A 17,751-nucleotide genomic window follows, 5' to 3' on the forward strand; every position below is an offset into this window, starting at 1 on the left:
ACATTACGAAGCAGAAACAAAAAAAAAAATTGCAGTAACAACTAAAAGTTGATCAATTCAAGAGTTCATCTTGGGAACCTGACATTAAAAATGCATATATGCTGTCCACTTCGTGTTTTTAATTAAACTGTTTAGTTCTTAAGAGTCCCGACTTATTTGCATATCATGGTTTACATGGATAGATAGGGATTGTTTTTTGTAACCACTTATTTTTTTTTAAACTGATACATAGACATTATGCTCTGTCAAAGTGAGAAAGACATCAAAGCTGGGTCACAGCATTGAATTCAGAAGCGGGAGATCCTGGCATCTAGTGTAGGTTTTGAGGTTGGTATAGTCAAGGTAAATAGTCCTTTAATGATATCATGTACTTAGATTTTCAAAACGCTAAGATTAAAGAATGTTCTAGTTCTCCCACACTTGAATAATATATCCATTTGTGGTCACATAATAGCTATAAAGATGCTCAATATTGCACTGAAAAAGTATATTTCCAGGGCTTATAGTATGAGCTGTGATAACTATCAAAGGCACATTACTGTATTTTTTTTTTTTTTTTTTTTTTTTTTTACACTGAAGTTAACAAAATCCTAAATTATAAAAGACAGTCAAACTAGGATGAGAGAACATCAAATGAAAGCAACTTAAAAGTGAATTTAGAACAGGGTATCAACTGTTTTTAGACAGTTAGACGTTTAAGCACTGTTTAAATCTAAGGGTTTAAGTTTAAAAAGAGTTATTAAAAACATTCCTTAAAGCAATCCCTTGTTATATGAATGGGGGCCCACTGTCCTTGAATTGCATGTTTTTGTAAAATTACATGTTTACAAACAATAAAGCATTTTATGTACAATGATATGTGTACCATCAAAATTGAGTTGAGCCGTGCATACACGTACACCCACCTGTGCATAAGATGAACAACAACACAAAAAGCTTGCCTATTTCAGAATTTGACAGGTGTTAAAGGCTGTTGAGGTTACTGGGTTCACTTACCACTACATGCTAGTTCCTGCTCAGTGAGACTAGCAATAAAGTGCTCTATCTAAGGATAAACACAAAACAAGGAAACACACAGAATAAGTACACAAGTAGACAACCACATGACAGAAAGCCACTGTTTAACAGATTTGACTTGATAAAATCAGCAGCGTTGTTTATCGCAAATAACCAACTAAAGCCTATCTCTGCCATCACCTCTAAATTGTTTTGCCACAAAACAATGCAAAAATAACACAACCTAGCAACATGTGAGACGCTACTCTTGACACCTTGACCTAGATGAGAAAATCACCTCTTTGCTTGTGTGATCAGTTCTGCTAAGCAAGGCAAGTGTTATTAGCCCATGTATTAACAGTGTGCTGCTTATATGCAAGTGAAACTTTTGGTTTCTAAACAGACTTTGTTGTTTCACCTGGTAACAAATGATCTGGGAACACACATCAACCTAATCTTAACTAATAAAAATCACAGTTTTACCTAAAGCCTTTCACTTAATCCTATTGCTAAAGGTCAATATCGATTGAAAAAAAATATTCTCTATACACAACAGATGCCATTCAAAGGGTTGGATGTTCTTGGAGCATTTAGTACCAGACAAATCAACCCCCTGCTGTTCAAACACATGTTATTCAAATAAACTTGAACAGTTTAGCTGGTCAGAAGAGCCAGAAACACACTTGGTCATCTTCCAAGTGTCACTTGGGGTCAGAACAACCAGATGTCACAAAACAATTTCTTAAAGAGTGGTTGTCCTGTGATGACCTGCTGCAAATGTCACAATAATGTAAGGTACAATAAAGTTTCTTTCAAAGATGATCAACCTTAAAATTACGCTTTACACTAGCGTTACACAAACAAAACGTTTGAACACCCTTTTTTTTCCCTCTAGTATAGTCTTAAAAATGAATACAGAAAATATCGTATCAATAATAAAAAAAAAATAATAATAATTCTAAAATAATAATTTTAAAAAAATACTTTAATAGTATTTGGAGCTTATCAACTGTAGATGTATACTGCAACAGTTCAGTTCACTTTTCATTGGACCCCGTCTCTATCCAGGCACAGGGCCATTACTTACACTGGATATTAACAGCCCCCAGTCAGTTTGTCTGTTTTATAGGATTGATTTCATCATTAGGTTTGGATGACTCTGGTGTGAAGAAACAGTTTTTTTTTGGTCTTTACCAGAGTGGCCACCCTGGGCAGAGATACAGTTACAGTCAAGTTATTCTTAGCCCAGATATTTAAAAAATGCAACTTTGGCAAAAAAAAAAAAAACATTACTGCAAGACCAAAATAATAATCTTAAGTGGAAAATTGCAGGTATGTATGAAGCTAAGAGTTAAGTTACTGCTATTCCTCTAAATCTTGAAATTAGCATTGGGTAGGAAGGAAGCAACGGGGGATAAAAGCTTCCTCTGAAGTATAAATTAACTCCTATGAGAACATCTGAAAGTCACAAAATGAGAAACTTGACCACCTATGTAAGAACACTGTACAGAACAAAATTTAATGTACTCAATTACATTCTACATTTCCATTGGAGACTCCACTTGTGAGACTTAAAATTAGATTACAATTACAGTAGAAGGCTAGTTCGTGGGTTTTAAAGCTTACAATTAAATAGTGAGAATTTAAAACAGAATTCCAAACTGTGCTGAAATGTCTAGACACACAAAACCCCCAGAATGCCTGTGACCATAAGGAGTTTGTTGTGGATGACAGCAAGAAAAGGTACAACTAAGTGTGCAAGTAATGTCAAGTTACTATACACATTGTAAAAGAAAAAACGCTCAAGCATTTGGGAAAGTATCTGAAAACAATAATATCATACAGTATGTAAGAAGCGGAAGCCCCGAAAAAGAAAAAAAATTAACATAAAAACTGAAAATAGCTCAAAATAAGCACTGAAAAACGAAATGAATAAAAACCGAAAAACAGAAGCCCTAGATATATTGTGTCTCAGGCCCCAATAACTTTATGTAGCAGGATTTGTATGATTGCAATTGTCAAATGAATTTCCCTTCATTTTTCTGATAGCACATATAATTAATTCACAGCCCTGAACTTAAGTCTTTTTTTCTGCCATGCTCAGTAGAAAACTAGTCCTTTGTCCTTGATTCTCACTGGGCAACTATGATTTGAAACAGAGCCTCATTCTGCAACAGTGTCAGACATTACTGCAAGCTTATTAGTGCCAACTTGACAGCTCAAAGCAAAACCTGAAACGGTTCCAACGCAAAAAAAAAAAAAAAAACCCCAAACATTTATTTTGCAACAATAATTAAGCAACAATGTGAAACTTGCCACTAAATGACTATGCTCTTAAGTGTTTAACATCTCACAGACTCTACTGCTAATCATGGCCTGTGAAACCATCCAAATGACTTTCTTTCTTCAGCGTTATGTCTGGAGCAGTTGTGTGTGCAGCATCTTTTTTTCTTGGATGACAGAACTGGCATCTCATTAAATAAATCTCAGATAATGATATCTCTACCATGAAAAAAGCAGGCTACTGTGATTACATTAAGCTCTTCCCTACAAACAACCTGATCTTCCACTTCACTTCCATTAGCTCTTTATTAAATTGTAAATTACACAGAAAAAGGAATATTGTTCAAGACACCATTCTGAGAAGCAGTGTGCCACTGTGCACAAATTGATTTCCATTTCAAATGTGTTAAAACGTATTAATGAATGTTTTGCGACTTCATAATTGGTTCATATTTTTTTACATTTCTCTAAACAGTCAAAATACTTATCATCCTCCAAAGTTATAAATACAGAATTGGAGCTACTAGAATAATTAAAAAGCAGGTTACCAAAACCTATAGCCACTGTATGTATAAGTAAAAATGTACATAATGATGTAAAAACATGCTCCTGTATGTATATCTGGACCCCATCACAACTTAGCAAAGAAATAACCTCAGCAAGTTATAACACAATTGGATAAGCGGTTTGCTAGATATTTCGAACTGCAGCTCTCCAAAAAAAAAAAAAGCTTGGATTTAAATTGTTTCTATATTACTGAGCAAATAGAAACGACCAGACACTGATCTTCAGAGGGTTTCAAACTAACAGGTCAGAAAAAGTAACTCCAAGTAACTCCAATTTGCTTGTTGCTGGGAACAAATAGATCTTGAGCAAACAAAACAAAAATACAAGCTCAATTCTTCTGATTTGTACAAGGCTGTTTCCTGACAGCCTATTAGAAAAAACTACCCACAGTCACCCATGTATACCCCCTAACCACAAAGAAAAAAGGCGAACTTAATTCAAATAATGTGCGTCAATAACACTTTTACCCCGCGCTAATGACAAACACGTTACACACATGTCATAATGCCCTAAACACACAACAATATGTAGAATATAACCTACTATACAGAAATGATAGTTTTCAGATTCCAGTAACTTTATGATGGAAATGGACCATGAAAAACCAAGATACTCTTGGAGACCAAGATACTGTCTTCACACGGACAGGGACACATCTCTACAATACCCAGAGCCCATAATAAACGGAAACCTGAATAAACAATTCATTAAAAGGACTACACCTTCATGGCTGTGTCTTCATACTGCTTGAATTGTATTAATAATAATAATAATAATAATAATAATAATAATAATAATAATAATAATAATAATAATAATAATAATAATAATAAATCTGTTCTGGAGGTTTTGGCTGGCAAGAGCAGGTGAGTATTTATTAAGCAAGCCATATAGGGATTATTAAAAGGCTCTGTCTATGCTTGATTGGATGGACTTCATGCTCAAATGACAAGGTTCTTTCTCTGGATTGTCTGACTTGTAATTATGGAAAGCTGATGAGCTGATCTCTTGTGACATCTGTTTACAGGCGACTAAATCTGTGGGCAAAGTATTAAAGATTGAAAGAGAGCTGCAATCACAGCACTGTAGCCTAATTTGTACTTCACGAGAGTCACTGTGCAAAACTAGGGTTGCTTTTCGTTTAGATTTTGCCTGGAGAGACTCGGAATCCAATTTTTGTCCCTGACAAAAGTAGGTCCTTGCAGTGGCATTTGACATTCATACATATAACAAACAAAAATGTGTAGATAACTGAACAAAGCTGTTAGGTGTTGTGTCTGTTATAAAATGCCTCTCAACACATATTTTACAGGGTGAATTCTGAGCTTCTGTACACATTTCATCATGTTTCCATCTGCACCAAAACAAACAAAAAGTCTGTAAAACTCAATGTCATCTTGTTACAATGTCAAAATTATGACAGAATGTTATACAAATTAGACTGCCTATACCTTACATGTATGTATCATGTATGGTTTTCACCTACCCTTAATAATTTCATAATGTATACAATTAATTCACTGTCCTCCATTCTGTTTAAATGTTCTGCCATCTGTGGTTTAAAACCCATCTCATCCTTCACACCGAGTGCTCATTTAGGTAACTTTTTCCATCGGGGAAACTGGGCTGGAGTGATAACACACAACGCATATTTTAGCAGGCTTTATTTCTTTGTAACTCAGCACGGCAGTTCAAATTGTGTGAATGCCAATCCGACAAATAATCACTTTCAACTCATTCCGTGGTAAATGTAGAAAAGTACCAGCTAGAAAAAAAAAGCCACTGCGATAGGTTTTTGTGAAATCAATTCACAACTGTTTAATATATCCAAATATGTGTCAGCTTAATATGGAGATCGATGGAGATAACATGGAGACTTTGCATTTACACGAACGGTGAAAAGAAAACTAAGTGAAAGCTTTGACCTCACTGCCAGCCATGTTATACTGTACAGGCATTCTCATGCCATCCACTTCTGTGTATCTCAGTAGGGTACTTTTTTGATTTTCACTACAAGTCATTATCACAGCTTCGGAAGCATTTGGGTGAGACTAAAATAGAATCTGACGAAAGTGAATAGCGATGCAAAACACTACAGAACTGGTAATTATCTTTCATAATTGTTTACAAAATAGCAATGTGTTCCTTTTTTATTGTTCATCTTGTTCAAAATTGTCACATATTATTGTTTTTAAGGGTTCATATTTAAAATAATCATTTTTAAAACTAAAAGTTGTTTAGCCTTTAGCCAGATACTGCCTATAATGCATCAAAGGTCCATATCAAACAAACTATTTTACTTAAGAGAAAACACACACACACACACACACACACACACACACACACACACACACACACACACACACACACACACACACACACACACACACACACACACACACACACACACACACACACACACACACACACACACACACACACACACACACACACACACACACACACACACACACACACACACACCTCCTGCCTTGGCATCCTGTTTTTGACTTTCTTCTTTCTCTCAAACTTTAAACAGTCACAAACAGCCAGCTAAAATTGGTATTTTACACATTTTATAGGTAATAACACTCTCAAACACTTGTGTTGTATGATAAAAAACTATGCAAGTGCAAACACCAATAAAATGTAAACCTTAAATAGAAGCTTACACTAAAAAAAAAAAAAAAAAAAAAAAAAAGAATGCTGGGACACATTTTCTTAACGAGGACCACACAGAAAAAACATCATTTAAAAATAAATGCCAGTTCCCACCACTCCACCCTACCAAACCCTGCTCTTGTTACTTCTGTCAAACACCAGTGCAACTACAAGAAAACAACTATTAGCAATTGAACACAGTTTGTCAGAGCTCAGAGAAATCCCAACATTTCTCATTAATGGGGAGGCTCCGTTTTCTGTCAACACTGTGATTTATTTTGTGGGGAAGACTAAGTGTTCTAATCTGGGAAAAAGATGATTGATTCATCTGGTTGATCCTTCTGAGGTCCCTCCATGAGATCATCATTTGGTGATGCTGCACGGTAACCGTAGCCCAGCAAAGCGGCTAAACAACGTGCTTACAATTTATGTGCAGTGTCCCGTTACACGACCGAGCGCTCGGTGCAGAGAAAGTCAAGCTTGTGGAAAAAAATCTGACAAACTGAATGAATTAGATGCACGACTACGCTTCATGGTCTGATCGTGACACTCGGCTGAAACCTATGAAATCATAGGAAGTATCCTGGTTGTTTCTGACAAGTCTGTGGGGGGGGGGGGGGGGGGATAGGGGTAGCTGAACATCTGTAAAGTGTTTAACAGGCTGACAGACTTGGGATGCAGTATCCACTTCTGATCCTTGTCATACATGCAACCACTGTCATTGCACTATGGCGATGGTCTTTTGAGGCTGAATGCTGGTGAGCCAGATGATTTATGCCAACACAGTGGCTCAATGTTGTGCTTTAGCAATGCATGTGAAACTCTTCCACACTGCAATGTTTACAATCCTTACAGCACTTATCTTAGGGATAAAGATAGTTGCTGCAGATACTGTAACTACTGTACACTGTGTGCCTATAATAAAAGAGGAACACTGTACTGGAATCTCCTGGACAAACGTGAACATCTACAACAGCTCAGACAATATTGCAAGTTTAAACAGCCCGTGTTTCTTCCTGTAGTAAATTCACGTAAACAGGATACCTCAAGTTAGGTTAAAGCATTTGATAAACCACACAATGAAGCAACATCAAACAATTAAGGTGTGGAGGCAAGACTCAATAACAAATTAGGCAAAAGAAAGCGAATTTGAACAGAAATCAGCTATTGTGTATTTTATGACTATGTAATAGAACAGAAAAGCATGTAGAAAACTAGGGCATATGAAGGATATATATTAATGTCACTAATGGTTGTGGTGGTGGCAAAGGATTTGTTATGTTATACAAACCAATTAGTTCTCAATATGTGGAAACATACGTTGCTTACATTTAAAACTTAGACGAAAACAGAAATCTACAAGAACATTATGGACAATAACGCTGTAGAATAGTTTTGTTATAAGCAAGTTTTACATTAGAGAACACTGGAGTCCCAGATGTGCCTTGAAAATGCTGCAGCTCTTGGCAAGTTAAAAAGTAAACTATAGCCACACAATATTAAAAGGAATAACTCAAAACTGCTTTCCACAGTTTAGGGTCAACATAATGCAGTTGGCATTATTATCCCCAAAACACCTTCTCAGCCTTCTAGCAGACAGAACAGAAACGTCTCCATTACCTTTTGGAGACCTGCAGGGAGTACTGTAGATTGACTGTTCGTATGGGTTTGTTTTAAAGGTCCTCACTACTTGCACAGTTGGAAGATGTGAAATTACTAAATGTTTGTTTGGTATGCAATGCCAAGCTTATTCCCTCCAAGCTAAAACACAGTATTTTAAATTGTGTCTGATTACACTGAAAATGTTGGGTGTGCTGGTGAGAACCCCGTTACCACTTTTATTTATTTGTTTATTTATTTTAAATCAACATATGTTACATGTGAGACTTTCAAAAGAATAGATTCCACTATTTCTACTGATCTCAGGTTTTTAAATCCATCTTCATAGCCCTAGAATTATCATCCACCTGTTGAATCATTGCAGGAAGACAGAATGGAAGTGAAGTTCTTTTTGGAAGCGAGTTCTCTGAAGCAGGCCTGAGGCAATTTACAATTATAGTGCTATTCTGTTCAATTACAGTTACAATTAGTGCAGTGATTTAAAATTTTTTTTTTTTTTTTTTTTAAACAAACGGCATTACCAAAAGTGGTTCAAAAACAAGAATAATGATCGAATGACAAACAAATGCTCAATAGAACTGTAATCGATCAATTACACTGTACAATTCAAATTCCACAGGTGTGCTAAGGTTCAACTACGCTTACAATCACAATGTCATTTCAATGAAGTTCGAGTTGCACAATTATACTTGTAACTGATCCCAGGTCTGCTCTGGAGTGCTGGAGTACTTCTGAAGAAATTGTGTTTGGAAAATATATGAAGAAAACATACATTTCATGGTTACATCTTTCTTGTCTTCAAACATGTTTAGCATTTCTTTCAAGACATATCGATTACTGTTACAGTTGTCTGGGTCCATTTTTTAGCCTAAACATTAAAAATGCTTACATAATAAACACAAGATGTCCATGAAGAAATTTAGAAAAGAATTTAAAACACTAAAAACAAAAAAACACAGTGAAATACTGGACCAAATTCCATCTTACCAAACCCACAAATACTGCCGACAGTAGGTCGGTCACATGACCACTGTGTAGGTGTCCTGAACCTATTGTATTAGTTGAAAGGGAGTTTTTGTTGTCTGCTGAGAATTCTCCAGTTTAAATGTGTGCTGCATTCTTGTCCGTGGTTGTTTAGTATAATGCATGTTCGTTTGGTAGCTATTTTTGCCTTAGCAATATAAAACGCAAAAGTAGAAGTGCAAAGTTCACACACCACACTGGAAGTAAGTGTATGTGTTTAACCCTTTAAATAACCTCCAATCATTTGGTCTGCAAGCACCCACATTTATAACAATCATTCAGCAACGTCACCAGTTAAGCTATATACAGCTACAAGCACATTTTAAAAACATGCCTTTTCTTTTCTCCAGTAACATGTAACAGAGTACTTAAATGCAGCAATCCACTAGTTCCGAATGCCTACCTTTTTCTTGGAATTTTACTCAGACTTCCTGGAAAGCACCGACAGGATGTACTACTCCTGTGAACCTCTGTGCTTCTATTGTCCTGCTCAAACACAGATCCATCACTATCTGAGACCTCAATGATACCACAATTAGGGTGGCAGTCACACATTGTGTGACAAGTTGTCTTTGTACTTTGGGAGATATCTGATTGCCACTTAACCAGTCTTCTAAGGTGCACTTTACTGCTTTAACTCAAATGTGTATCTGTTTATATCTTCAATACCCAGGTAGGACTCCGCAACAAGGTCCTGTGTGTGAGTATTTGCAACATCTCTATAAAAAGGAGCAGTTTTGAACTGTGAATGAATTTAACTCCAATAATTTCAGCATTAGTTCTACGGCCATTACACAGGTATTTTTATATTCCATGTATTCATCTCTATTATAATATGCAAAAATGGTGATACTTTACCAAGAAAATGGTCTCAGTCAGTACTGTCTTAAATCAGGAGCAAAGAAAGCCTTTTTTTGGGAAAATGTTTAATGCTGCAATTCAGTTTGTATCTGTCAATGCAAACCAAATCGGTAATCTTCTACAGCACCAAATCATAGGGGATCATTCCTGACAACCTAAAATACAAGTCAACACAGATTCACAGATGCTTTACGCACCTTCAAACTGGGCAAGACAAACCCTGTGTTTCAGAGTAGATCTGTACTATCGTAGCTATGAGGAAGACAGCCCTTGTGATTTAAAGAAAAGCAGCTTTCTGATTCCTTTTTTGAATAAAATCAACTTCTTGAACACGTCATTTTAAGCCTAAACCTGAATTGGTCCAGCTGTAGATAGATTATGCCAAAGGTTATAATGAAAGCGTTCATAAAGACTGTAAAAACAAAGCTTGTGCAATTTGTTTAGTTAATAGGAAAAAAAAAATTATCTGAACTTTGCCAAGAATTTTTCTAAACATTAATGTGTAGTAGAGTATTCAGGATGGATGCTGAGCAATTAATATCTTGTTGCTGGTTTAATTCAAAACTATTGGGAAGCGTTCTCAGCTGAGAAACCCCCAGATGTCTCCTATAAACATTTTTCTCCATTACAATAGCCATTGGTTTCTGAAAGATCACGTTAAAAATACCCTGTGTGTTCACAGGCCCCACTTCAAAGGCTGATTCCTTCAGCAAGGCAGATCTCTTGTTTTGCTTGAAGATTTATTGGCAATCTACATGCAGACCAGGGTGCTTTTTATAACCCTTCTGATGCATCACTAAACCTATCAATAGGCTCCATTTAGGAGATCTAAACCTGTGCTGATGGACACTGGCTAGCTTTGTTTTTCTTTACGATGATCAGATTATATTCAGTTAGGAACATGATCCAAGGAGCTTGTTGATTAATGACTTGATAGTTAAGACTCTAAACTGGGGTTTATTAATTTGCTCTCTCCCTTTGGTATGGTGCATAAAACAATGGTATCAGCCTTGTTGATACTGAATAGCTGCGCACTTAAGCAAGTAAATAAACTGATTAAATGCAAATGTAATCAACTGCAATTGTAAGCAATGGGTTCCTAGGAATTCCAATAACGTTTGTTTCATGCAAATTTTTAAACTAAACGGTTATCTATTTAGTGACTGATAAAAATTTCACAGTACACGAGCGCTTACCAATTTTTTGTTCCTTAGGAATTGCTTTACACTAATAAAATGAAAATTAAGGTTTTAAAATAAGAACATAAATATCCTGGGTAAATAAAGGGGTTAAAACACACATAAGCACACATAGTGAACACGTTTTAATAAATTATTTGTTCCCTTGTATCAGTCAATATAACACAAACCCTTTCACAAACACAATAAATGTATGTACATCTTTGTACATGTAACACATTTATTCCATTATCCTCCAGTACAGCATGTTTCATACATGACCTCATGTTTTAGCATTCTAAACCACTCTTTACGGTTACACAAAAGAACAGGGTCTCAAACGTTAGTGGAGAAACTTTTTTTTTTTTTAAATAATGTTTAACCTTGTTGTTAAGAAAATTACAATTTAAAAATGATCACAAGCTTAACAGCCTAAATAGGGTTCTTGGCGTACTAAAGAATGTGTTACTGAAACTTTGGCTGATTACCAAGCTTGTAAAGTTATTAGCCAGTAATGTGACTACCAAATCAATATGTAAATGTGTAATATGTAAATGTTTTCAACACATAACACAGGAGAGCAGAAGAATACTTTATTTTTCTCAGTTTTATTATTTTGGTAATATGCATATATTTTTATATTTCATCTTTCCATTAAAAAAAAAAAAAAAGTTATTTGATTTATAGTTGAAACCACAAAACACATTGCAACTAGAGGATACATTCCAAAAAGGCCGTTCCTCTTTTGGAATCCTAATGCCGAGTTTCCTTTGTTGAGTCACTTCGGGGGTTCTCCCCTTCCCATAGACTCTATGCTTGGAAAGCTACAGTACGGACTGGAACTTATGTCTACATGTCTGCCTTAGCTGTTGCATTCCTTGGTGACCTATTGGAAACTAATCTGTTTTATAAAAAATCTGGTTGTGCTCAATGATCTTAGAGTGTGATGTCAAGAGTGTGACAGTTAATATACAATGTGGTCTTTTCATTTCTCTGACTTAAAGATGCAGGTGGTCTCACTAACACTTAGCTCTCAGGATAACCTTGAGGTTGTTTTTTTCTTTTGTTTGCATCAAACATATTAGTGCATGCATGTATGTGAAGAACAATTATAATAACAGTAATGTGTAAAACTATTTTTGGAGGCGGTAGTTTGTGGATTCAGTGAAGTACTTTTTCCACAACAACCAGGCAAGCTTTACTTATTCTGAAAAACAATGTTAAAATGTAACTGGATGTCTCTTTTTTAATGCTTTAACCCTGCCAAACAGTCTACTTGGATATGCGTTTCCCTGAGCTTAACAATGACAGCACAGCACATATGAGTCAAATGCTGACTCATATTTTCCACAACTATATATTTATCTTAGGACTCTGGAGAATTAAAAGTGCAATGAAGTGACTCCCCTTTCCATAAAGATGCATGCCAACAGGACTTGGTTACAACCTTCAACGACAAGCCCAGGAACACATTAGAAGAAAAAAAATATATAGGTAAAACGACAATAGTTTTCTTGCCGAAACGTTTTGTCAAAGAATTTTACTAGTTTAGTATTGCTGCACAAATCTATTCCATTACCTACAACTTTTTTTCTGTCACATGTACTGTCACATCATTCTGAAAAAAAAAGTGAAACAAGGTTCCAGACAATAGATACTTCAACAGCGCACGACACAGTGTGTTCTAGGATAGTGGGGGCAGCTGCAAGGTAAAAACTATATAAATGTTGCTATTAAAACAGATACAAGTCCCCATGTTGCATTCACTGATTAGTCTGAATAAACTTGTATAGCGCTGCCATAGCAACACTTAGTAATTATTATGGCGGCACAAGAGACTGTTAATTTAGATTGGAGTATAAAAATAAATATTAACTCTACATGAAACAAAGGAAAATATTGATTTTTTTTCTAAAACTGTGAAAAACAGAAACATGTTTATCCACCTACTTATACCCAAGGCTGATTACCATGGAAATTATCCATAGGTCAACCGGCAAGAACCTTTGATCTTGTGAGAAAGCCTCAAGACTGCTATTCTAACCTTGGCAATTGCACATGTTTTGTTGCATACTTCGGACTGCTAGCATTCCCCATGGATAAGATTTGATATAAAAAAAGAACCAATAAAAAAATGTGATATGTCAAAATAGATTTTTTTTTTTTTTGTAAAACAACTCTGAGATAAGTAGTAAGAGGCGAGTCCTTCAAGGACAAGATACTTGTTGTTACTGTAGTGTTTTGTAGGGTTGTATTTAATGGCTCTGTACACTTGTCTGTGGCTCTAAGGAATGGATATGAGATTTAACTGCTTCTGAATCCACTTATTTACAGTAACAGCAAGCAATGACATTGGAGGCTGTTGTAAGAAAACTTGTTAAAACCTGTAAAAATATTGAGTAACTGTATTAGTTTAATGAGTAACCTGCAAGGTTTTTAAACCACTGGCAGAACAAATACATATTTTATATTTAAGCAGGAAAGTTCCATAGAGACTAAAATTTATTTTACAAGGGAGACCTGGTATATACAGAAAAACACATACACATACACACACACACACACACATTCAAATGATCATAACCAATACAAAACACATGCACTGGACATTATTAGGCCTGTTAGCAATTTCAGGAAATGCATTATGTTGATTTATTTTTAGGAGGAAGAATAACAAATATTTGTGCTAGAAAACAAAATGGGCCCTCTGCATTTCTGCAGGTTACAAAAGCACATCATTTTGATATTAATGTAATACAATGTGGGAATATGCATGACCGATTTTACACTTTATCTATGCTATTGAACAAGAGACATTATGATACTTACATTGGGGGGGAGGGGGGGGGGATCTTGTCCTTTACAAATGAATTGTGAAAAATGTACATCTGGGTATTTACAGCTGTAGTGCTCAATAAATAATATATGCATATACAGCTTCAGGTTTTAACTAAGTATTTATTTTAACCTGTTGTCATAAAGTATAAAGTTTGAGCTGTGTTGGTCCTTAAAAAAACATGTATTGTTTTCAAAGTATGCCTCCAAAGATATCCAAGCTGGCATGCTTGTGTTTAAAAAAAAAAATACTAAACTAAAAAAGACCACGTACTAAAAGATACCATGTTCCTTCAGTTTTGTTGGGATAAGTAGTTAAGTGCGATTGGAATGCAGGGTATCTGTGACAGGGCAAGGAGGGACAGCTGAAGGTGTAACAGCTGTTTTAAAATGTATAGCTGCTTTTAACATTGTTCTACAACTGCTAATTCAAAGAGTCAAGTAAGTGAGTGTTATTATAGAACACCCACATCATTGCCCTGAAAAACAAGCCATGCAATAGTAAACCATGCATGTGAATGCAATTATTATTATTATTATTATTATTATTATTATTATTATTATTATTATTATTATTATTATTATTTTATCCAAACGGTCACAATTTGTGAAGCGCAATGTGCACGTAATTGCATTGTTTATAGCTTTCAATCAAGTCGTAAGAATTCGAATCTTTCTGCAAGAAGTAACTTTACAGAAATATAATCTTAGGGTTATATATAAATTAATTTAAATGTTTTAGACCTTCCTAAAATAGGTATAAATACAGAAATTATATATGGATTTGTGTTTTGAGAGGCGTTGACATTTCCTGTATAACTGCGGTCTTTCTAAGTCCTGCATACAGGTCTTCAGTATTGAAAGAGTTAACTAACGGTAGACACAAGGTTATAACAAATACAAACGGCAAACCCAGTAAAAACCGTATTGTGGCACTGACGGGTACAGAAAGAAGGGAAGTGAATTGCACTCACAGCTATATCGAATAAGTTGGCTTAAAACTTGACGCACCATCGTCTCAATTGTAAAATACAGTAGCCTGAAGTAAATAGTTTTTTTTTTCTTTTTTACCGGGTGGGGCGTTTCAGAGCTGAATTGGTGTTTTCAAATACCTCAGACATTAGGAGAAAAAAAAAAAAAAAAAAAAACTAAACAAATCTCAGAAAACATTTTATTTTGCATTTTTTGGACACAAACGACTGGGATTTACAAAGGGGTTTGTTTATTTTTTCACTTCTTGACTTTTCTGTTGCTAAAGCGTAGCCTGAAGATTGGAGAAACAGAAAGTAATTTGCCAAGTTTGTACAACACTATCCCCACCCCTTACTCAGATCGGCGCAAGAAGAACAAACAACAATCACACTTTTTTATTACTAAATACTGAGTTATAATAAGATTTACTTTGTTATAAGAGCCAGTCACAGATAATATTCAATCATTTGACTATTAAACTAAAACAAAATTAGCAGCCGAAAATAAAGATTTCAGATCACATCTCACAATTACCGTTAAAAAAAAAAAAAAAAAAAAAATCACCAATTAAAAATGTAATCTGCTCGACACAGGCTTTATGTATACGTTCTGAATAATGCAAATGTTTTTGTTTGTTGCTAAATTTGTCAGAAACAAATGTAACAACAACAACAACAACAACATGCCTCAGCAAATAACTTTCAATGTCTTCATTCTGTAACAAATGTAGCACCAACAGTGAAATAATATGTACTGTGCCACAATGAGTAATTACTCAACATGGTTGAACCACAGTACTGGTTAACATGAAATAACAAAAATGAAATATATAAATAAATGTATGCATACAGTATGGCTACATAAGAAGGAAGTACGAATCAACTAGTTTAACCCCCCTCCCCCATTAAACTTATACCTTGATTTATTGTATGATCCTACTTTACACAATATACACACCCTGCGATACCTACACGCAATACTTACACAACAACTTAATTATAAAACTTTAACCGTTAATAACAATAATGACAAAAAACATGTTTACAATAAAATTAAATTTAAAGTTCCGTTTTTGACATGAAAATAAGTAAAACGTCATGTTTTCCTCCGTCTCCGTCTACTCTCCACCCATCCATAATCAGATAACTTTAAAAAATCCCCAGATTTAAGCAATTAAATAACCCTACATGTACAATGTAGGCCCAGGCCACCAGGAGTGAAATGCTTAATCTCCCATTCCCCAGAAGCGGGGGTCCGTTCATCCCTCATTCCAAGGCATCACCAACCCCTCTCACCCCCCTGGAGCAGCGTGATGGAATCATATTCCAGCATATTACTGACCTGGATGAATTGGATAGTAAGAGCTGATTTCCCGACGCCACCGCCTCCTACCACAACTAGCCGATACTTCTCCTGCACCGAGCCGTCCTTCCAGCCTGCCATCGGGGACTCACTATTACAACTCACCGTTGTTGTCGTAACACTGAATAAACACCGAGTTTTAGACAGGCCGGTGCAATTCAATAAATGCTTTAAGGAGAAAACTGTTAAATCCGCTTGTAAAAGAAATATGAGAAGTATTTTATTTCTTGAATTTAAAAAAAAAAAAAAAATATATATATATATATATATATATATATATATATATATATATATATATATATATATATATATATATATAAATTCTGTATAAATATTTATATCAGGAGTTTGCTATTAGCATTGAGTGAGTCCCTACCAGCACTCAAGTCACTACGCCTTCTCCAGTCTCAAACTGCAGCGCAGTACTGAAAATGAAACAAGGTAGGGAATCACTTACTACAAATGGCCGTCACTAGGGGGCCCTTCCACAGCCAAACGAGTATTTATGAGCTCTGTGTTAAAAGTAAGTTGCTTATTTTTTTTAAGTTGTTTTTTTGGATTATGTTTAGTTCACTGGCCCACGAGTTTTGAAACAAAACAAATAATTGCCAGCCTGGAACTAACAAAAGGCACCGAGTTGTATTATCAACTATTTAAAAGAATATAGGTTACCCATATATATATATATATATATGTGGGTAAGAGGCAAAAGAGGCAACAGGAACACCCATTATTGATTGTTTCAAGCCCTAAGCACTTTTTTTTTTTTTTAGTGTGTTGTTCTGCTTGGTTTACATTAATGCAATTGCCTGGTGTGTTATGAGGGTAGGTCTTGAAAAATGGTCTTTGCACTAATTTTACGTTTTTGTTATAATATCCTAATTGCAGAACTCGTAAAAATGTTAATTAGGCAAAATATATGTGTGTGTGTTTTTTAGTCTGTTTATATAAGTTTGCCACAGTGTTTTTACATGCTATTTTTGCAGTTTTTTGCGTGGTTATACTATGTATTTACCATAGTTTATGAATGTGCTTTACCATACCTTGGTATTCTTTACAATGCTTACCTATGCTTTTTTACAATTTTCTATGCTTTTACTATGGTAACATTTTATAAGGGTCCTTAAAGAAAATGCCAGGTTAGATGTTGTTTATAGATCTTGTCACTCACAGTTCTTTATAAACTATCTTGGATAAATGAATCCCAGGAAATCACTATTAAAAATATATTATAGATCATTAAGATGCTCATGGCAGCTGGGTTCTCAGTGGGTTCTGCCTCGCTCCTGTTTAATAAACTTAGCATTGATCAGGAGTTTGTTTGCATAATCTTTTCTCTTCATTATACATATGTTTATAATTGCAGGAGAGCTTGCACAGACAAACAAAGCCC

General features: G+C 35.2%; 1 protein-coding gene across 2 annotated transcripts in view; it reads right to left on the bottom strand.

The window, feature by feature from the left end:
- LOC121329965 (ras-related protein R-Ras2) overlaps nt 1–16,766 on the bottom strand; it is a 41,243-nt gene extending 24,477 nt beyond the window's left edge. Inside the window, exon 1 of one of the 2 annotated variants that reach the window (XM_041276114.1) lies at nt 16,735–16,766. Coding sequence is in view for 1 of the 2 variants with exons in the window: in XM_041276113.1 (XP_041132047.1) it covers nt 16,338–16,439 (102 nt within the window). In the remaining variant the exon portion in view is untranslated. Of the gene's footprint in view, nt 1–16,337; nt 16,597–16,734 lie in introns of those variants that run through there. The other variant, XM_041276113.1, reaches the window with a different exon arrangement.
- Nucleotides 16,767–17,751: the final 985 nt, after the last annotated feature.

Source organism: Polyodon spathula, chromosome 17, assembly GCF_017654505.1.
Source record: "Polyodon spathula isolate WHYD16114869_AA chromosome 17, ASM1765450v1, whole genome shotgun sequence".
Lineage (NCBI taxonomy): Eukaryota > Metazoa > Chordata > Actinopteri > Acipenseriformes > Polyodontidae > Polyodon > Polyodon spathula.